The following is a 22,113-nucleotide window of genomic DNA, read 5'->3' as shown; positions in this document are numbered from 1 at the left end:
CAACAGCCAGGAGTAGGTAGCCTCCAGGCCGCTGCTTGGCCACTCTAGGGCCAGGCCACCTGCTGAGTGGGTGGGGCTGGCACCCTCCCTCAACATCACCTCTCCCTCTGCCACCCGCCTGGCCATCCAGGGAGCAGAGGGTGATGGTCATGGAAAGAGAATGACCCAGGCCTGGAATGTGCGGTGCTCTCAAAAGAGACTTCCCTAGGCTGAAAAGGAGGCCCCCTGCACCACCCGCAGAGCAACACGCGCTGGCCTCTCACTGCAAATGGCCAGACCCAGGACCGGCAGCTTCCAGCTGGGCACTCAGAGCCCTATCTGTGTTCCTGACATTCCCTCACCTCCTCTGCGCCATTCCCGCCCAGCCTCACCCGGGGACCCATCACAGATCCCCTTCCCAGGAGGCTCTGCTGGCCTTCTCTGGCCCATACTGACCCCACACAGCTTCCAGTCCCTTGCTCGACAAATCCTTACCGGGCAAACATCATCCTACTACTAATAGTGGGATAACGACAGGGCCGGGGATGCCGACAGTGTCTGCCAGCACCCACCGAGAACCGTCCCTGTTCCAGGCTCCGGTCGACTCGACTCTAATTCTCACAGCCAGCCAGTGCAGGAGGCGTTCTCAACCCATTTTACAGAGGAGTAAACTGAGGTTCCAGAGGTGCGCTAATTTGCTCACGGGCACATGGCCTGGAAGAGGAGGAGCTGGGCTTGAACCCAGGCCTGTCCAGACGACTCTGGAGCCCAGCTCTGACGAAGCAGGGGTCAGCTGGGAGGAGTCGCCCTCGGCGATCCAGGGGCCTGGACAACACCACCGAGTTATCTTCTGATTCAGAAGGTGGGTGGGGCCCTTACAGACCATCACGGCAACAATGGGAAACTGAGGCCCAAGTAAGCAGTCACGGGGGCGAGCAGGTGTCAGAGCCTGCCCTGCACCCTCTGGGCGCCCCTCACCTTGCGCCACAGCAGCTGGGTCTGCGGGGCCCCCGTGCCCTCGATCTCGTGGCGCATGCTGTTGAAGAGGGCGACGCCATACTGGTCCTCGTAGAAACGAAGGAACTCTGCCAGGATCTTCCCAGTCTTTTCTGAAAGGGAAGGACAAACAGGACCGTGAGGTCATCATGGTTACCTAGGTGCAGCGACCCTGCCCCGGGGAGGGGTGGCCACAACGCCCCACACTCCTGGTTGTAAAGTTGTTTGCACAAGCTCCGCATTTTCATCCACACCGCGTCTCTGGCCAGCGCTGGGCATTTCCTGCACACAGTGGGTGACCCTCCAGCCGGGAAGCGGGGCAATTACCGGAGCCAGCGAATCCCCGATGAGAAAACACAAGAAACTGACAGACGAGCAAAAGAGGCTCGGCCTCCCGGTCAGCAAACACACGCAACCAGCACCGACAGCCCGGTCAGACCGGGCGGGACGTGGGGCCCAGACGCCTTCACCAGGCCGCGTGCTGGCAATCGGGGCGGCCTTGTTGGAGGGTCACTGGAGCTGTGGGTGCCGTTTTAAGGGGGCATGCGGTGCCCTCTGATGCCTCCCCATAGAACTCGAGGGAGAACAGCAGGCAAACGCGCACCAAAGCCATCACCGGAACTGAGCCAGATGCGTGCGTGTGGAGAATGACCCAGCACAGCACGGCCCCCGCCATAGGAAGAAGACGGAGGGCATCCACAGGCACACCTCCCAACTGAGGGACAGTGTCCACACCCCCCACGTACAGAATCACACGCTGCCGATCATCCCATTCAAAGGGCTTCCTGCTGTGCGGATAACCGATCTCTGCCCAGAGACAGAGGACCAGGTCCTGGAGGCAGCCCTCAGACCACGACGGGTGGGAGCTCCGGGCGCGGGAGTGAGGGGCCCAGAGGGAAGTTCATTTTCTGCTTTATTCGCTTTCATAGTGTTTGAATTATTTTACAAACATGATTCCTTCCACAATAAAAAATAAACACACTAAAATTAACTCATCTACCAAGTTAACAACCTTTTTACTCTCACTGGCCGTTGGCTTCTCTTATGGGCTGAAGCTGTTTCTGAACAGAGACGGTGAGCGCTGTGGCCTCCGGAGCGGGCCCAGCAACCATCAGACGCCCAGTATTTGCGCTGCCTGGTCGTCCCCATATAAGGATGAAGCAAACAAGGACCAGAGAGGGTCATGACTCATGATGATGAGGCCTTCTCCTTGGGACAGACTTCTCGGTCCTGAGTAGCTGGGGTTTGTTCCGGCCCACTGTGCAGCTCCCCTCTCTGGGCCTCAGTTTCCCGCTGTACAGTGAGAGGACTGGACTCAGTGATGGACAGGCCCTGCCACCTCTGACAGCCTTGGATTCCAGATTTCAAAGACCTGGTCCTTTCTCAAAAGAGAACAGCCTGACATGACGCCGTCCCTCCCAGGGCTGGTCTCTGGATACCAAGGGCACCCAGCTAGGATACTTCATTTAATCCTCTCAATAGCTCTGGGAGGTAGGGCTCGTGTTATCCCCATTTTAAGAGATGGAAACTGAGATCCAGAGAGGTTAAGTCACTGACACAAGGTCACACAGCTAGTGGAGCTGGGATGAGACCTAGGGCCCAGGCAGGAGGTGGTGGCTGGGGAGGAAGGATGAAAGGGTGTGCCACATCCCACACCCCTCCCTCAGGGTCTCAGGCGGGCCCCCCTCCCTCCACTTCTTGCAGAGGTTGCTCAGCCCAGGGACCCCTCCACGGGCCTGGCCCTGCCTGTGCTCCCCTTTCCCAGAATGAGGTCATGTCTGTCCAGATTCTGTTTTGGGGGAAGGAAGGGGAGAACAAATGAGGAATTTGCTTTGAATGCCTATTTCCTAAAAACCGTAAACAACCAGAACTCTCTCAAAGACCATGGGAATTGTTTTGAAAAATGATGAGGCAGTGTGGGGGCGGGGGTAATGGGGTAATGAATTGGGGCCAAATGGACAAAATAGGATCAATATTTGTTTATCAAATAGACAACAATAATATTGATAAACCACATAATCGTCATCATTAGAGCTGCCATTTATTGAGTGTTAACCTGAGCCAGTGGGTGGGCAAGTTTTAGAGGCATGATCCCCAAGAATCGTCACGAAAACCCTTGGGAGTCAGCGCTACTGTTTTCCCATTTTAGGGATGAGGAAGCTTGCGGACCCAGGACTGGAGAGCCAGATTCTCAGCCGCCAGCCCCTGCAGCCCCAGCCCACGGTTTTGTCCCGACTCTGCCCCAAGGAGCCCGACACCCAACAGGCCCTCTCCCAGCGTGCAGGGTGCATAGCTTGGGCCCTGGGCCCTTTGGCCATGACTCTAGGACGCCTGACCCGGCCCTGGTGCACCCCGCCTCAGAGCATTAGTTCCAGAAGGGCCGAAATCTGCCCTGACCCTTGAGGAGCCAGGCCCAGGAGAAAGCTGCTGCCCTGTGTCAGGACTCGAACTCGGGTCTGACTCACAGGATGCTCTCAGCTGCTGGGTCAGCAAAGCCCAGACATCGAGTCCAGGCAGGGAGGGGCCACATTTAGAAGGCCCCCGGGGCTGGAGTAGGAGGGAGGACAAGAAGGGCACAGCACAGCCAGGAGGCCCAGGCATCAATCCACCGAGGGGCGTCCAGAGGGGCATCCAAGTCCACGTAGGGTGGGGCTGTGGGAGGGAGAGGAAGCCAGCGGAGGCTGAGGAAGTGAAAAGGGAGAACGAGGTGACCCAGACAGAGCCAGAAGGCACAGAGGAGGCTGACAGGCGGAAGTGCCCGGGCTGAGGGGGCGGGGCTAGGTAGGAGGCCAGGAAATTCATTCAGGACCCCTCACCTGAGGATGCAGGACCCCTACCTGGAGATGCAGACAAGGTATCCAAGTGAGACGGGGGACCAGGAGCAGAGGCGCGAGGACAGGGGTAAGGCACCAGGCAGAGGGTGGAGAGGAGAGGGTGCGAGCAGAAACTCGAGGGGTGCCTCACTCAACGGAGAAGGAAAAGAGGAGGCAGCCCGCACCTCAAACAGACGGCAGTGGCCCTGGGCCCAATTTCACCTGCAATGACAGGCATGCCTTGCTACCCACACTTGAGAACCGTATTGATCTGATCTGTTTTCAGATAAATCCTTCACCACCTGAAATTCCAGAACCAAACAGATTAGGAGAGTGTGGGGTCTCCCACGACCCAAACTTCTCTCCCAACTCAGGAGCTAAACGGATTGGGAGAGAGAGGATGCTGGCATCTAAGGATTGACTGCCAACCCCGGGAGGGTGAGCCAGCACCCTTTTGCTCTACGCTGGATCTCTCTTGCTCAGCCCTGTGGCCTGGCACAGGCAGGTGCTGGGCAAGAGGGGTCATCCACCCTCTAAACAGCTCTTGAGGGCCCACTGTATGCCAGGCCCCCCAGGGGTGGGGAAGCTGCCGGGCAAGGGGTGCGGACCCCGGCATGCCTGGGGGGTTCAGGACTAAGAGGAGGGTCCCCCCGGGCAGCACAGGGAACCGGGCGCGCTCGGCCTCAGTTTGGAAAGGGAAGACTGTGGGGAGGCAGGGCCAAGGCTGGCTTCTTGGCAGAGGCAGCCCCAAGCACATTCTTGAGAGATAGCCTAAGACAGCTTGGGAGGAAATGCCATGTGCTTGGTACAAAGGATCTGCCGCAGGAAGGCAGAGGATGAAGACTCAGGATGCTGTGGGGGGCCTGGGCAGGTGGGGGAGGGGGTCCAGCCTGGACAAAGGGGCCAAGGGGAGAAGCCCTCAACAGGGGCCGCCAGTGCCCTTTCAGGCCAGTTGCTGCTGGAGGACCCAGGCGGGCCCTGCAGCCCTGACAAGGCCGGGCCTCCATCCTCCTGCTGTGCTCTGGGGCCCATGAGCGCTGTTCAGCACCCCTTCTCCCTCCCTGCCACCCTGCAGTAGCTGTCTCCCTCGGGTGCCACAGGGGTTTTATGACTCAAATCCCACCACAGAGCCCTGCCTGGGTGTCTGCAGGTGGTCCCTCCTCCACACCTGCCCACCCCAGCTCTTCCCGCTTCCTCCCAGGGTCTCTGGAGACACCACATGCCATGGATTTGGGGGCCCCAGAGACCAAGGCTCATCATCCCAAAAGGGACTGTGAGCCAGAGAGGATGACGGGCTCACCTGAGGTTGCACAGCCAGACCGAGGCAGTCGGGGTTCGAGCCGCAGCCTGCTGAGCCCCTCCTGCTCCTGGCTCTGACCAGTGTCCACAGGGCCCCACAGGGCACCCTCCTCCAAGAGGGCAGAGAGGAAGCAGAGGCCCTGGCTGGTTGTAGCGATCCAGCTGCTGCTGGGAGCTACCGAGATGCTGGGGCAGAGCAGCCTGAGGGTGTGGGCTGGCCCTGCCAACCTTCCATATTTTCTCACCTATCTCAGCCCCAGGTGCTATTGAATGAGAAGCTATGGGGGGACAGATGGGGCCTGCCCTCCAGCCCCAGCCTCCCAACCTCCTGGTCAGGAGCCCAGGGTGAGGGCTGGAGTCCCGGTTCTGCCAGACCCCAGCCCAGCAAGACGCCCAGCTCTCTCAGAGCCTCAAGTTTCTCATCTGTAAAATGAGCGTAACAGAATCCATTCACAGTGCTCTGCAGGACCAGGACAGCATTTGAAGGGCTCGGCTCAGGAGCTCTGTGAACGTTACTATTAACCATCACAGTGCTCAGCTTATAAGAACAATGGTAAGGGACTGTTTGAAAATTTTTTTAGCAGGTATAACTTTTACAGTGTGAAAAAAATCCAATCAAGACTTTTTTTAAACAAGAAATAGGACATACATACCGCAACTAGAAGGACCTGCAACTAAGATATACAACTACGTACGGGATGGGGGCAGGGGGAGTTGGGGCGATAAAGCAGAAAAAAAAAAAAGAAATATGACAAGAATCACAAAATAATAATAATGATAATGATGGGTAGGTCTCCAGAGAGCCCACTAGGAGAAGGAGTGGCACAGGCAAGGGTGAGGGCTGTGGGCATGGAACACCCTGGAACCCAGGTGCCCACCTGACCGTGGTGGGTGCCCCTGGCACAATCCTCAGCCTCTGCTGGTGCCCAGAGCCAAGCACTGCCCCGCTCTGTGTCCCCCTGCCAGCACAGTCCCCAGAACTAGGAGGAAAGGGCCCAAGGCACACACCCAGGTTCTTTAAATGGCCCCCGATATAAACACAGGTAAGGAAAAGCTGCACCGTCCAGGTGTACAAACCAAGCCTCCAAAAGACAAACGGCTCACAAAAGGTCATTTCACTCGTCAGGCAACACAAACCTCCTGAGCACCTAGGTGGGGGCACCATGGGAAGGGCCCGTCCATGGGCGTCCTAATTCCCTTATTAGCCCAAGAGGGCAGCCCGTGAATTCTGGGAGTGGGGCTGAGGGTCCTGATCTGCGCCCAGCTACCGCTGTGCTCTGGGACTTCAGGGAGCCACTGCCCATCCCCGGGCCGCCATCTCCACGTCATGTCTGCAGTATGAGGATAGCGGGCTCCATCCGGCTTTGAAGAGGCCACTTCCCAGGACGGGGGTGGGGGAAGAGGACGAAATACACACAGACACACGCGAACACACACGCTTTCCTGGGGCTTGTTTCGGAGCCAAGCCTCTCAGCGAGCTGGTGGAGTAAGGGATCTTGCATCTCAGATCTCTGGATCTAAGGATGGCTGTGCCCCCCAGATCACTGGATCTCAGTCTCCGAAGTCTGCTTCCTTGGGGACCATGGAGAGTGACCCAGAGGGGCCCCCTCACCAGTCGGTCCTCCTAACTCTGCCCCCAGAGCTCCCAGGTGCTCCTCTCCACTGAGAACTTACTCGTGTTCAACAGCTCATTTGAGGCTGACAGATACCGTTATCCCACTCCGCAGGTGAGGAAACTGAGGTGCAGGGAGACTGGGTGACTTACTCAGAGACACACAGCCTGGATGGGGAAACAGGTGGGTTTCAAACCTTGTCTCACCCCAAAGCTTGCACAATAGGCCGCATCCCGGAAAGCTTCTCCATCCCAGGGGTCCCTCCCGCCTCCCCACAGTACCATTTCCACAGCCCTGCCTTCTACTTTGCTGGGTCTTTGCCTAGTCCCCAGAGGCGGTCAAAGCAGGCTTTATTATCCCCATTTTACAGATGAGGAAACTGAGGTTCAGAGAGGCAAAGTAACTTTCCCAAGGTCACACAGTTGGCGACTGTCAGAGCCAGGACTGAAGTCTGGGGTCTCCAGCCCCAAGCTGGTCAGACCTGGCAGGCAACCTTCGCACCTGCTGGATCCTTACTTGTCCATCCTCCCTGGGCCTCAATTTTCCTACCTGTGAAATGGGTGTGTGGGTCTTCTGTCAGCTCAGCTGATCCAAAATCTCAACGACAATCTAATCGGTGCTGCCCTGGCCCCAGGAGCTGACCGGATGCTGGCCTCAGCACCTCCTCTCAGCTGCTGGTGAGTCAGCACTGAGTGGGAGCAGATCAGAGTCCCCTCGGGCCAGACAGAAGGACTGCGGTGGAGGGGACAGGACTCAGCACCACCCGTACCTGCAAACAGAGCACCATCTCCACGAGGCACATGGGCTCTGGGTCCAAGTCCCAGCTCTGCCACCTACTAGCTGTGTGGCCTCAGCCAAGGCCCTTCCCTCTCTGAGCCTGTTTCCCTCTGTGAAAAACGGGGCAACAGTACCTGCCTGATCGGATTATAAGATCAATCAGCTAACAAGCACTTTGCCCAGCAAGGAGGAGGCATGTCGCGCACGGGGCTCCTATAAAGTGCCTCTTGTCCAAGGTTCTAACCAGGGAGAGGCCCTTGAAACGGGCTGAGCAACTGCCGGCCCGGTCCAGCCCATCCCCAGCACCGGCACCAACAGCAGCCAGGGCAGCCGGAAGAAGGTTAATCTCTGATTTTCCAAACTGACAACGTTAAGGATCACGCGACTTCCCGCAGACATCGGGGTGGGGCCAGAGGGGCAGGAAGTTCCCTGGAGACTCTGGGGGGCTGGGTACTGGGCCCACTGTGCATATAGGGAAACTGAGGCTCAGAGAGGAGAAGGGCTTGCTGAGCTGAGGACGGAAGGAGGGAGTGCAGGGGTCCTTGGAGAAAGGACCTAGGAAAGGTATGCCCCACCCCGGAGAGCCTGGAACACCAAGCGAAGGAGTTCCTTTGCCTTCTCCCAGCCCAGCATGCACCACACCTGTGCTAAGCCTTTTACCTGATCATCCCCCAAATCCACAACCCAGCCCTGGAGCAGGTCACGTCCATATGGGAGGAACAGTTCAGACAAGGAGCCGAGAGAAGGGAGACTCCTCCCGAGTCCTAGGCTGGGTGGGGTGTGGCAGAGGCAGGATCCAAGCCAGGTCCGGACGCCCCTCCATGCTGCCGGTGCATCTCCAGCCGAGATTGCGTCCCAGCCTCGGGCCAACCATGGGGGCTTCGCGCTGGTCCCAGCCCTGGTTTGGCCCGGCTGTGGGCACTGTGCCAGACCAGCTCCTGGCTCATCCGGTCGCTCCAGTGGGCTCCAGCGACACGCCTCACCCACGAGGCCCGGCTCGGTTTCAGGGCTGAGACGTGCCCACTGAAACCAGGCAGGCGGCACCCTGCAGGGCGGTGCAGGCCCAGAACCTGCCTGCCTGGTTCCCAGAGCACGGGCGGGTGGCGGGGAGGGTTGTGTGCCAGGGAAACCAACCCCATCCACCCAGAGCCTAAGGAGCAGCAGAGGCCGAGTCGGGGCAAGGACTGTTTTGTGCGTCATAGAGCTGATCAAAGTACCAGCATCTCCATCATCTGCCTGGGAGAGCAGGGAAAGCTTGAAGTCCAGAGAGGTGGCAACAGTCTCCTAGGGTCACACAGCATGTCCCAACCAAGTTGGGTTGGCAGGGCAGGCCAGGCCCCAGTGCCTCACCCCTAATATCACTCCTAACACCTAATAGCAACAGCCATGTGTTCGGCCTCTCCTCTGCACCCAGTAATGGCGCTACACGTTTACACACATTATGTCATGTGCTATCTGCACTTTACAGAGGACACTGAGACTCAGAGAGGTTAAGTGACTTCTCTGAGGACACTCAGCTTGTCAGTGACATGGACCCAGTACAGTCTGAGTCAAACAAGGAAACAAAGTTTGGGCAAATCCATCTTACCACCACCTTCCAGGCTGCCAGCCTCTGGGGGCAGGGGCTCCACCCAGCCTGGCCTTGTGGATGGCTGCCATCAGAAAGGCTGACATGGCTCCCGCTCAGGACCTGTAATCAGGGGGCAAGCTGGGAGGAGGGGGGTAACGATAGGCTCCAGTGGCCACCAGGTGAGGGGGACTGGCAGCTGGCCCAGGAGAAGAGCCTGAACAGCAGCTGGAAGCCAGGACGGGTAGGACAGTGGACTGTCTCCCCCCAAGGCCAGTCCTTGTCCAGAAGGGGGACAGCACCCAAAGAGTGCAAGGGACTGACCCAGTGTCACCCCACCAGTACTTCTGAAGTAGGGGTGCACTCAGAGCCCCTGGAGAGCAGTGGCAGGTCCCTGGGACCCCACTTCTGGGCCAGAGAGGATTCCCACCCAGGCCATGCCCTGCTCCCCAGCGCAAGGCCATCAGGGTGAGGTGGGCTCCCTAGCTGACTAGCGGCCAGTCAAGAGCCAATACAGCTCAACACCACTAGTCACCACCCCCGGCCGGGCCCCTCCCGTCTCATGCCTGCCACAGCCTCCAACTTTCCACTCCTGGCTCCCTCTGACCCTTCCCACACACAGTAGCCACAGGGATCTTTTTGTGACAATTCTCACCCCGAACCTCCCCTGCTCAAAAACCTTCCAGGGCTCCCACTGCCATTAGGACAAAGATGGAGCTCCTCAGTGTGTCCCCGGGACCCACCACGCTCTTCCTTGCCATGGGGGTCTGGCACAGGCTGCCCTTGGGTCAGGCGCACTCCCCCTGCTCTGCTGAGCTCATGCCTCAGCTCTCCACCGCACCGTCGCTTCCCCTAGGAAGTCCCAGGCTGGTGGGCGCCCTCTACACGCACGCTCCCACAGCTCGCCACTGATCTCAGAAAGGCCTGCTCCCTGTCGGACTGCCCCAGGCAGTAGCCACTGCATGTGGGACGGGGCCGGGCACGCAGGAAGAATGGGAAGGACGCTCAGAGCTAGAGGCCAGAGGCAACAATCTTCAGCCGGTGCCGTCCCGGTGGAGCGCCACCACCCCCATTGAGTAATCAAGCTCCCCACACACCCCACAGCCTCCTCACCACAGAAAGGAGGGCTAACGCCCAACCCGAGGGCTGCGGCTGGCGATGAGAACAGGCGCACCAGGCCATCCTCTCTCCTCGGAAAGGTGGCTGGCTACACTCCCTGCCAGCCTCAGGTGCCCTGAAGGGACCCTCTGCTGGTCATCCCTTCCCCGGGGCCGGTTATTAAACAAGGAAAAACCTGTCCCCGTAAATACAGCAGCCCACAGCACACCAAGGCCCAAGAATGACAGCCACCCAACCACGTGCCAGCTCTGTGTGAGGGAGTTTATGTGGGAGACCGAAACGGCCCGGGAGGGAGGTTCAGTCACTACCTCAGTGGACAGAGGAGGAAATGAAAGCATGGGCGCGGTTCAAGAGCCTACCCTGTGTCACACAGCTGGAAGGCACGACGCCGGCTGGGGACACCAGGCGCTCACCACGTGGGCCAGCACTCTGCAGGGCATGAGGCACAGGCCCAGGAGGTGGGGACGGGCATCACCCCCACAGAGGAAACAGGCTGTGAGGCCCACTGACTTGTTCAAGGTCAGCCTGCTGTCAAGAGGAGGAGCCTGAATCCAAGCTGGAGCTGAACCCAGACTCCCGGGGCTGGGGACACCGACGGGAGAGTCACGTGGAGAACTTGGTAAAGGCTGTCGCTGGCCTCCGATGGCCCCAGGAGACCGTGGGCTCAGCCATCACTGCATTCTCAGCACCCACCATGGGGCCCAGCACACCGCAGCCCACAAACACGTTAGGCTGAATCAGATCCAGGATCCACCAGGATCTCAACCCTTCCTCCCATCCCCCCCTCCTCAGCCATTTCCCACCTTCCAAGCTTTCCCAGATGCTGTGCCCTCTGCCTGGAACTCCCTGCCCTCTCCTTTCTACAGTTCAATCTTAGCAGACCTCAGGCCCTACTCAAACACCATCTCTTCCACCACAGTGTTTTCCAGTGGCATGTAACTGTAACAATAACTGGGCATGAGCTAACATGTCACACGTGGCCCAGTGCCAGGAACAGAAGCAGCTCCCATACACGCTAACAACTACCGTCAACGTTATTTTATTGAAATGGGTTTACTGTTAAACCCATTTTATGAATGAGGCATCTGAGTCTCAGAGAGGTCAAGAGACTTGCCCAACATCACACAGGCAAAACTGGGACGTGAACCCAAGCCGGCCTCTGTTCACTGCTCTCTCCTAGCACCTAGAACTTGCCAGAACAGAGAAACGAGCTCGGAAGTATTTGTTGACTCTGCCGGAACATTCCCCACTCAACAGGCAGCTGCGCGGGTTAGAAGTGGCAACTGTTCCCTTCTGTATCCCAGGGCACCCCATGCAGTGCTGGCTCTGAAGAGGAGTGGGTCTCTCACAGAGGAAGGTGTGTTTCAGGGCCAACGTCAAGGCAAGAAGCAAACCCTGAGCTCAGGACGGCCTCCCTGGGCCTCAGTTTCCCCATCTGTAGAATGGGCATAATGTGATAGTGCCCACATCTCACTTGGTGACTAGGGGTCCTCAGGAGATGCTGGTTTTCGTCGTTATCCATCAAAGGGCGGGGGGAGCCTTATAAAGGTAACGTGGCTGTCATCTTGACCTTCAACAATGGTAGAACCCCTGACCTGGGATGTCCCCTCATTTATGGGCCAGTGACATGTGCTGCTAACAGGCCACTGCACCTGGGAAGGGCCCTCGGAGACCAAGTCCAAGCTTTCCATGGGACAGATGAGGAAACTGAGGCTGTGGGAATGAGGAGGAAGCAGCTCGAGGTCCCACAGCCGCGTCGGTGGCCCAGCTCCTCGGAGAGTAGCATGGAGAGAGAAGTCAGTCGGACTTCAGTACCCGGAGGGGAAAACTGTCTCTGCTCTTGGGGTCTGTGGCCTGGAACGCTCTCCCACAGCCCATCCCCCCGACCTGGCCACCTCCTCCTCCCTCACAGGCTCCAACGTCTCCTCCTCCCCAGGCTCCAATGTCACCTCCTTGGGATCCCCCCACAGACAAGTCCAGTCCCCTGCAGTGCGGTCCCCTCCATGACCACCGCTGCCCTCTGCTTAGCACTCCTCTCCACAGCAGTCACTGTGTCACCGTGAAAGGCCCCTTCCACCCCACGCCCCACAGACAGAAACCTTGTTCCCCCCACCCCCCACCCCGCGCCCAGCTCCTGCCTGGCCCAGGTGGATGCTCCAGAAACAAGTGCTAAGTGAATGAGCCCTAAGTGGAAGGTGCCCAAATGGCCACCCAGGAGGCCACCGTGGGCCTGGGAAGGAGGCTGAGGAGGGCAGAGGTTGGCTGGGTCTCCCCATCACCAAGGCAGCTTCGGGGCGAGGAGGTGGGGCCAGGAGGAGCCAGCCGGGATCTCTCAACAAAGCTGCCTTTAAAGCTCTTCTCAGTGAGCAAATATTTAACCACAGCTCAGCGGCCCGGCCTGGCCCGGTGGGGAGGAGCGAGCTTTGAGGCCTGGGGAGGACCTGGGGAGGGAGGGAGATGAAGCGGAGGCACAGAGAAATGCCAAAAAATAAAAAAAAGGCAGACTGCAGACCCGCCCACCAGGGACTGCCCTTTCCTTACACCTCCAGGCCACCCTGGTGGGAGGAAGTCCATTCTCATCTTGACACAAACAGGGAAACAAAAGCCCTGGCAGCCCCTCCCAGCCCCTCCCTCCGCGCCTGGCAGCAGCCCCGTGCCCACAGCCTACAGTTGGAGGCTTGTTCTTGGAGCCCAGAAGCCAGGCGTCCCTGCTCCCTGGGAACACAGACCCAAGCTGGGAAGGCTGGAGAAGGGTTGCCAAGGCCCCCCCCAGCATCCCCCACCCAGGGCTACCAGCCTACCCACACCTACCCTGGGCCCACCTAGGGTGCCCAGCACTGTGCCTGCCATGGAGAGCACCACTTCCGCTCTGGGGAGCAAGTCTCGGGATGGGCTCCCGAGGCTGGTGTCCTACACCATGCCCTGCCCTGGCCAAGGCCACACCCCAGGCCAACGGCCATGAAGAAGGGATCAAAGGGCCAGTCAAAGGCAGCCAGAAAGACTCTCAGAGCTGCAAGATGCCCCAGGAGGACCAGCCACCTCGTCTGGGCCCACCCCTGCTCAACTTCCCCCCGGCCTCCTGCTCCCAAAGGGAGCCCTGGCTTGGGAGCCAGACAGACACCAAACTAATCCCAGCTCCCCGGCTCGGTGGTCCAGTGCTCACCTCTGAGTCTCTGTATGCTCCTGAGTGCCCTGGGGACAGTTAGCTTCCCCCTCAAGGGGCTGTCGTCATCAGGATGGGCACAGAGGTGGCTGATCTCTGACACGATTTTGTAAACATTAACCTCCATCCCCCTCATACTTAGTCACCCATTTCTGTTGACTTCTCAGCAACATTCCTTACTTCCATTCCTTTCTTTTCATCCTCGCCACACCCAATGAATCTGATCCCTCACGACGTGGGGCCTAGCCACCTGTGAAAACTGTCCCGGAGCCATAGGACAGCATCCCCTTGCGTGGTCGCCAGGTGTTCCTCAGCACACGCCTGCTCTCATGCCAAAGCACAGAGCACCAAGGCTGAAGTGGGGACCCAGGGCACCCTGCCATGGCACACTCACCTTGCCAGGCCCAGCAGGGGCCTGGATCCCTGTCCTGGGCCTGTTAGAACACCCACCACCAACTTTCCCCTCAGCGCCCAGACTGGTGATCAACCTTGAGACGCCCAGGCAGAACTTGCTGACTGAGCCCTTCCTCCACGACCAGCCCAGTAGGCGGCATCACCACTACCCCAACCAGCCACCACAGGGAAGGAGCTCGGGACAGGACACAGGCCGAAATCCATGTCCTCCATCAGCCAGCTCAAGGTCAAGCAAAATGGCCGCTGGGGGCAGAGCCAAGGTCAGGTGAGGATCTCAGGGGCTGTATCGTACCAGACAAGAAAGGCTTCACGTTCCCCTCCTTCATTTACCAACCACTGAGCGCTGGGTATTCAGGAGTGAGCTAGACGAACTCAGTCCCTGCTGTCTAACGACGGAGACAGACTGTCAACAGAACCTACAATGGGGGCCGGCCCAGTGGCACAGCGGTTAAGCTCGCACATTCCACTTCAGCGGCCCGGGGTTCGCTGGTTTGGATCCTGGGTGCGGACCTACACACTGCTTGGCAAGCCATGCTGTGGCAGGCGTCCCACATACAAAGTAGAGGAAGATGGGCATGGATGTTAGCTCAAAGCCAGGCAAAAAGAGGAGGATTAGCAGCAGTTAGCTCATGGCTAATCTTCCTCAAAAAAAAGAACCTACAATGGGTATGGTAAATCTCTGTCTGGGGGCAGCATGGGAAGTCACAGGAACCCAGAGGAGAGGCGGCCAACCCAGCCAGCAGGGTCACGGGAGACTTCCAGAAGGAGGTGGCACCTGAGACATGAAGAGATGCCAGCCAGGTGGAGGAAGAAGAGTGTGCCAAGCAGAACACCAGGAAATGCACAGATTCTGACATGCGAGAAAACATTAATGCATTCCACAAATATTTAGGAGTACCTTCTACGTCAAGAAGAAGGTTTTCACAAAGCAGAGTAGTGTTGAGGTTCTGGAATCAGATCTCAGTTCAAATACTAACCCCACCACTCAAGGGCTGCAGGACTTTAGGCATGTGACTTAATTCTCTCTGAACCTCAGTTCCCTCAGCTGTAAAATGGGAGTAACAGCAGTACCCACCTGGTCTGGTTGCCATAAGGATTCAATGAAATGAGGAAATGCACAGAGCCTGAGCAAACGGGGGCTTGCATTATCGGTGATAAGGACCACTAATCAAAAGGAGCCCCATGTGCCCAAGTGCTGCGGGCCGGTGAGTGGGTGGGTGGGCAGCAAGCCTTTCACAAGCCCAGGGGTCCCAGTGTGTCCACCTGTGCTAATGGCAGTTTTCTGTGATATGTTTCAGGTCACAAAATGGGGACCAGCAAAAGGGAATGAGAACAGCCTGCTCTCAGCCCAAAGCGCAGGGCACTGGTCCCTCAGTGGGCCCCTCGGGGGACAGGAAGGTAACACACTTGGGGTCCAATCTTTCTGGGCCCTCATCCTTCAGGGGTTAACTCATCATAAAGGGGAAGTGGAGAGAGAAACATCAATGAAGATGCTGAAAGCAAGCACCCCACAAACCACATGCCACTAAACCTCGGCCGACCACAGCCCCTCCGCTTGGTGGCACAGCAGGTGAGTGAGTTCCTTGTCTCTCTGAGCCTCCACTTCCCACAGGTCCAGAGTGGACAAGGCTAAGGACGAGGCTAGATGGGAAAGTGCTTTGAATTCCACAGGGCAGGGACACATGTCTTGCTCTCCTGGTATCTTGTATTTATATCTCTCTTTTTTTTTTTTCTTGTCTTATTGCATTGACTAAGACATCCAGATCAGTGCTAATGAAAATACCTTTAGGGTCTCAACATCGAGTTTGCTCAGGCTTGCTCATTATGTGACAAATGATGCTGGAAAGGGGCTGCTGAGGGAAAGGTAGGGAGGCCTTAGTTCTTCCCCTAAAGCAAAACACTTGGATAATTCCTCAGGGAAAATAGATGCCAGGGAAACCTGGCCATAGCCAGCCTGGGCCAAACTGGAGCCTGTTCTTAAATGATCCACCAAAGACGGACAGAACTCCAGAAGGCTTTCTGTCTCAGATGCCCAGTGTGGGGCAGGTGGCCCTAGGAGGTAGAGAGTCCCCATCACTGGAGGTATACAAGCAGAGGCTGGATAGCAAATTGGCAAGGAGGCTGTGAAGAAGATTCTGTCCCAGGGGAGAGGTTAGCAGTAAAAACACAAACTTTGGAACCACACAGACCTGGTTCTGCTATTGACCATGACTTCCCAAGCCTCAGTTTCTTTATTCATCAAATGGAGAGAAAAATAGTACACACGTCGAATTGGTGTGAGGACTAAATAAGAACATGTGAGAAGCGTTCAGCACTCTGCCTGATTGTTGGTGAGAGCCCAATACATGCCAGCTGCTGTTCTCATAAGAACCAACCACTAATTAGTGCCAGTTGCTGTGGCCCACCCCTAACGGAAAAGGGCTAAACCCCGAGACACAAATCCTACACATTTCACGAGCCAAGTGCTCTCTGACACCAACATCCTTTTCACTACGGCCAAGTCAGGCTTCTTCCCAAGCTGTCCCGGGACCCAGACTTTCCCCTGCCTGTCCATCTCACATGCACACATGCATACACACACGCATGCACACACACTGCTGCCTGCAGTGCTGGCTCCCTGAGTCCTGATGGCAAGTGGGGGGTGGGGGGCAACATCAGGGAGGGAGAAGCAAGGGGAGATGGGGTAGGTGGGTAGGCCAACATGAAAATTCACTCATGTGCTTGCTACCGGGCCCAAGCAGATCCAATACCAGGCCGGAACGCCAGGGACCCTGGGCATGGCAATCAGGTTAGTGAAGGGGGCAGAAATTTCCTTCAATGCCTAGAACCAGTAAACCTCCCAGTTTTTGCTGGAGAGGCTTTATGCAGATAGAAGATGCAAAGTTTATTCAAATAACAAGACTCCCCATGACCTGCCCCTCTGAGCCAGCGGAGGACGCCACTGCCCCACCCTTGGGTCACCAGCTGCAGGTCTCGTTGGTCTCCAGCAGGGGACAGAACGGGAGAGCCAGGAACGAATGCCCTCGGAGGCCCTGCTAGCCTCACATTCCTTGCTCCAGGTGCCTGCATGACCCCCATCTGTGCTTCCCCATCTTGGGAAACTCTGCTCTCAGCCAGCAGGCCTAAGTGCCGTGTCTGCTTCCCTGGGGGCCCTAGAGGGCGAATGGGGATGGGCTCCCTGTCTCCCTGGGCAGTGATGCATGGATTCCAGGCACACATTCCAGGTGGTCACGCGGGGTTAAGAGCGCTAGGCCCCAAGTCAGGGCACCTGACTGCCACTGGGTCACCTTAGACAAGTCCCTCACTGTGCCTGGCTCTCTGTCCCTTGTCTGTCCAGGGAAGGGGCTGGACTCTATTGTGCTGGACCCTCAAGGCCCTGACGCCCTCCAACCATGATATAAGATAGCGTGTGCCCTCCCCAACACAGGACCACATTGGTGGGTGCCAGAGGAGCCCACCGTCCAGGCTTGATCAAATTGGTCCAAGTTCCACCTGTCAGCCTGGGGCACTGAAAGTGACCCCTGACGGTCACTGTCCCCACTCGGGTCAGAACCCTCTGTGAGTCATCAGCAAACCCTGCTTTAATAATTAACTGTTTAGGGTCCATTTCCCCCATGAGGACAAGGACCCTGTCTGTCTCATTCATGACATATCGTCAGCACCCAGCACAGCACCTCCACATCAGTATCTGTCCCCGACTGCGAGCTAACACAAGAGCACCTCAATCCAGTCTCCCAGGCATCTGAAGACGCAGGGAGAGGATGGGGCTTTCCCAGAAAGGCCAGCTCAGGCCTGGGGACAGACCCTTCTCAGCCCCAGGCGGACAGTGCTAGCCAGGGGCTCTCCAATCCCAGCAGGCTGCTTCCTCCACAGGTGGGGCCGGGTCGGGAGCTGGCCTGACAAGCCCAAGGTCACACTTCAGCAGCAGAAAAGGTCGCCACCCCGTCATGCAAACCGAACCGTCACCTAAGCTTGGGTCCTCAGTTTCCTCTTCCGGCAGATTCTGTCAAATGATACAGCACCTGCAAAGGGCCTGGGAAATTGGAGCTGGGCAGGCCCTGCGCTTGAGCCTGTTCTGCCCCTTTGGGCTGGCGCAGGGGTGGGGGAGGGGCATGCCCAGGGGCAGGAGGTCTGGGTCTGCCGGACTCTCAGACGCGGCAGGCACAGCCCCCTGCTTCCACGTCCCCCATCAGAAGACGACCCCACCCCCACAAAGGGACAGATGTCCCAGCACTTTGAAAATCAGCTTCCCAAGGCTTGTGCACATGAGGGAGCTGCTGCCACAGCCAGCAAGAACCACGGCAAACCCACCAATTTCTGGGACATTCTGGTTCCCCTCAACACCTGTGATCTCTGGGCCTCGGGCCTTTGCAGAGCCACCCTCTGCCATGACCCTCGCATCCTCCTTCACCCTTTGGGTCTCACTTAGACACCCCCTTCTCCAACAAGCCTTTGCTGACCTCCAAGCCTGGGTCAGTGCTGCCCTCTGGGCCCCCAGAGAGGCCCTTACCTCCCACCTCAGCAGGGGCCCCTGTGCTGGGTCATCCTCCCAGAAAGGGGTCCTTGAGAGGGTGAGGACCATGGCTGCCTCCCCATCCAGCCCCCCAGTCCCACTCACGACCTGGCACTGAGCAGGCTCTCAAACAATGGTGCAATCAATGGGTTAACCCCACAGCAATGATTCGGGTTGTCCAACTGGGCACCGCTTCCAACAATGAAAAATAGAAACAACTCAAGTGGCCAGCAGCAGGGGTTTGGCTGAGCAAGTTAAAATGCAGACAACTGGGGCATAATGGAATATTCTGCTGCCCTTCAACACGCTGCAGGGGGTCGACACTAGGCAGCTGCCCACAAGCCACTGTTGATTATACATCAGGAAAATGCCTAAAAGGCACTATTTCTGGGCGGTAGGATTATTGGTGGTTTTCACTTTCTTATTACTTGTCTATATTTTCTAATAGTTCTTTGATCTTTAGATATTGTTTATGTAACAACAACAACAATAAAAGGGGGAGCTCTGGGAAAGCCAAGCCTCTGGGGGCTGAGGACCTGATCTATGAGAGATGCTAGGAGATGGGAGCCACTACAGGTCTGAGGGGGAGGTCAGAGCTCATCGCCGAGGGACCTGACCTAATACCATCTTGTCACTCAAGTCCAGGCTGCCTGGGCACCTCCAGGAGGGAGGCCCTGACCTGGGTGGGGGCACTCGACCCCAAGAGCAGAAACTCTTGAGAGTTCACATGGCTTCATCATAAAGCTCACAATGCTCTCAGAGGTAGTTATGGCCATCCCCACTTTACAGATGGGGAAACGGAGGCACAGAGAGCTGAGGTCACAATAAAGACAGGCAGAGGGGAAGCCCTGAGCACTGCAGAAAGGGGTCCTCGAGCCCAGCCTTCTGCCTCACATGCCTGCAGCAGCCACGCACATCACCCAGGGGGCCAGGAACATGTTCTGGCCGGAGCAGTGAGCCACCTGGCCTCTAACCTAAGGGCTAGATGACTGGTGGGTCGTAGATGCTCCCAGCTGGACAAGAATCCACTCACTCTCACCACCCCACTGTCCCCCACACGCCCACCTCCACTGCCTGGCACGGAGAGAGACTCCATATTACGGAATCAATCCACCATCTCTGGCTTGAACCACCCCCCCAGACTCATCCATCCATGGCCACAGGTGCCTCCTGGGCCAGGCACGGAGTAAGCACCCAATGCATGTTTGTTGCTATTCTCACCCAGAGTGGCAGAGGCGAAATCGTCTTTCTAAAGTCCAGCCAGCAAGTCTCGATGAGAAAGGGCTCCCCACTCCCTAATTCCTTTGCCAGGAATGCGAGCCTGCCCCTCTGTCTCTAGCCACAGTCCCCATGGCTCCCCTCCACACACAGGGAACTCTGTGCCAGGCCACTCCCCCACCTGCCTATAGCCCAACTCTAGGGGCCAGAATCCATCCTGTCCTTCGAGACTCAGCTCAAACACCCCCACTTCCAGAATCCTCCCTGCTCTCTCCCTTTCTCCAAGCCCGCTCTGTGCTTCGCAACCCCTGGGGCTCTCACCAGGCCATGGTGGCTCAGATTCTGGAGTCAGACAGAAGAATCAAACTTTTCCCCAAAATATGGTCCATATGACTATTCTTTTTTATTTAAAATATTTACCATGAAAAAGAAAAGAGAGAATGAAGAATGAAGAAAAAATTTAAATAATCCATGAATCTACCACCCCAAAAAAATCTCTATTAACATTTTGACAAGTTTCCTTCCATATTTTTTCTACATCTGTACAGACATATCCACTCGGGGACACACAGAACTACATCTTCACTTTTTACTTTTCTTTTTTTTTTTCTGAGGAAGATTAGCCCTGAGCTAACTACTGCTAATCCTCCTCTTTTTGCTGAGGAAGACTGGCCCTGAGCGAACATCCATGCCCATCTTCCTCTACTTTATATGTGGGATGCCTACCACAGCATGGGTTTTAGCCAAGCAGTGCCATGTCCACACCTGGGATCCGCACCTGGGATCCGAACCAGCGAACGCCAGGCCACCGAAGCGGAACGTGCGCACTTAACCGCTGTGCCACCGAGCCGGCCCCTTCACTTTTTTTTTTAATTTTCTCCCCAAAGCCCCCCAGTACACAGTTGTATATTCTTCGTTGTGGGTCCTTCTAGTTGTGGCATGTGGAACGCTGCCTCAGCGTGGTTTGATGAGCAGTGCCATGTCCGCGCCCAGGATTCGAACCAACGAAACACTGGGCCGCCTGCAGCGGAGCATGTGAACTTAACCACTGGGCCACAGGGCCAGCCCCAGGCGGCTTCACTTTTAATCGCTACATATTATGCCACTGAACACCTCCTACTGACACACATTGTTTCCCTTTTAGGTTTTCCTGTTCTAAGTGATGCTGTAATGTAACAGAACCACCTGGCCACATTCAGGTAAATTCCCGGCGTGGTGCTTCGGGCCCCCTTTCTGCTGTTGCTCCCATGGGTGGTGGCGACCGGGGAAGGACCACACTCCTTGCACAGCCGTTTCCCGCCTGGCCTTTAGAAGGACCCACTGCTTTAGCCACAGGAGCCTCTGTACCCCACATTGCTGTCTAGGCATGCACAAAGAAAGGATTTTGGGGGGTAAAAGCCCAGATCAGCACTGCAGTTACACCGTCCCCAAGGCTTGTGTCCGTCGTCCTAAAACCCAGGTGACAGCCCTGGCCCTGTGTGGGGCCAGCAGCAGGATCCCGGCCTCTGTCACAGCTCCCCTCCCAGACGGGCCCGTTGTCCTAAGAAGGAACTGAAGGACCAAGAGGGGAGGGGACTTGGGCTCACCGTCCCACCCACTCAGAGGACCCTGGGCAACTCCCCTGGCCACCAGGAGCCTGTTCTTCACCTGTGACAGGAGGATGAACAGGTATTGCTGAGCCATCGTACGGCGGTGCCCCACACGGGCCTGGCGCAGGGCCCACACGTGCGAGCTCTCTGGGAGGGTGGTCATTTAGTCACAGCGATCTGTCCTCTGCTAATTGTCTAATTAATGACCTGCTGGTAACCCTTTGTTCGATGTGGCTCTCCTGCAGAGCCCTGAGCCCTACGTGGGCAGGGCCTGGGCAGGCTTGGTGAGGGCGCCGAGCACACAGTGGGCCCTCAGTCAACGTGTGCTCCTGTGCCTGACACACAGGGAGTCAGTAAGGATGACAAGATGAGGACCCAGGTGTCCCTGTCACGCTAGGGGCTCCGTCCTGGAGGCCCAGCACCTGGAGCTGCAGAGGGGGAAGGTCAGCCTGTCCAAGAGCGAGTCCCCAGGCCCTGCCTCTCCCGGCCTCACCCTCGGGGCTCAAGGACACGAACAAAAGCTCAAAGCCAGTGAGTCAGACTGAGAGGAATACACGCCCGGAGGAAGGGGAGGAAGGAAGCCGTGCGCCACTGCACGTGCGTGCTCGGTGCCTGCGGTCTCAGACCCGGTGGGGCCCCAACCACTCCTTCCAGACCCGAAGAGGGGAAGTCAGAACCAGCCTACACCTGCCCGGCCCCTCTGCACCCCGGACGCACCCCCCGCACCAACCAGACCCTTCCTCCAAGCAGCTTCGGGTCCCTCCGCTGCAAGAACATGAACCTTACAAGACATTCATCCATTCATTCACTAGTGAGGAATTAAAACAATTTAAACTAATCAATGTTAATTACAGCTATTGATACTTGAGCATTTTCTCTGTCCAGCACTGTGTTAAGCAGGCATAAAGGCAGGTTATAAACACACATAATGTCACTTAACCTTTACGACCCAGGGAAGCATTATTATCATTCCCATTTGACAGCTGATGAAACTAAGACATAAAAACCCAAAGTGAACTGTCCTGGGGGCACTTAGCCAGCAGCTGGTGAAGC

The 22,113-nt window shown here is 57.2% G+C and overlaps 1 protein-coding gene across 1 annotated transcript in view; it reads right to left on the bottom strand.

The window, feature by feature from the left end:
* The window catches only part of NIBAN2 (niban apoptosis regulator 2), a 52,832-nt gene that overhangs the window by 19,414 nt on the left and 11,305 nt on the right, over window positions 1–22,113 (bottom strand). Inside the window, exon 2 of the mRNA XM_014863662.3 lies at window positions 958–1,088. Within this exon, the coding sequence (XP_014719148.1) occupies window positions 958–1,088 (131 nt within the window). The remainder of the gene's footprint in view (window positions 1–957; window positions 1,089–22,113) is intronic.

This window comes from Equus asinus, chromosome 10 (genome assembly GCF_041296235.1).
Source record: "Equus asinus isolate D_3611 breed Donkey chromosome 10, EquAss-T2T_v2, whole genome shotgun sequence".
NCBI classification, from domain to species: Eukaryota; Metazoa; Chordata; class Mammalia; order Perissodactyla; family Equidae; genus Equus; species Equus asinus.
This window is presented reverse-complemented; position numbering and strand designations above follow the sequence as displayed.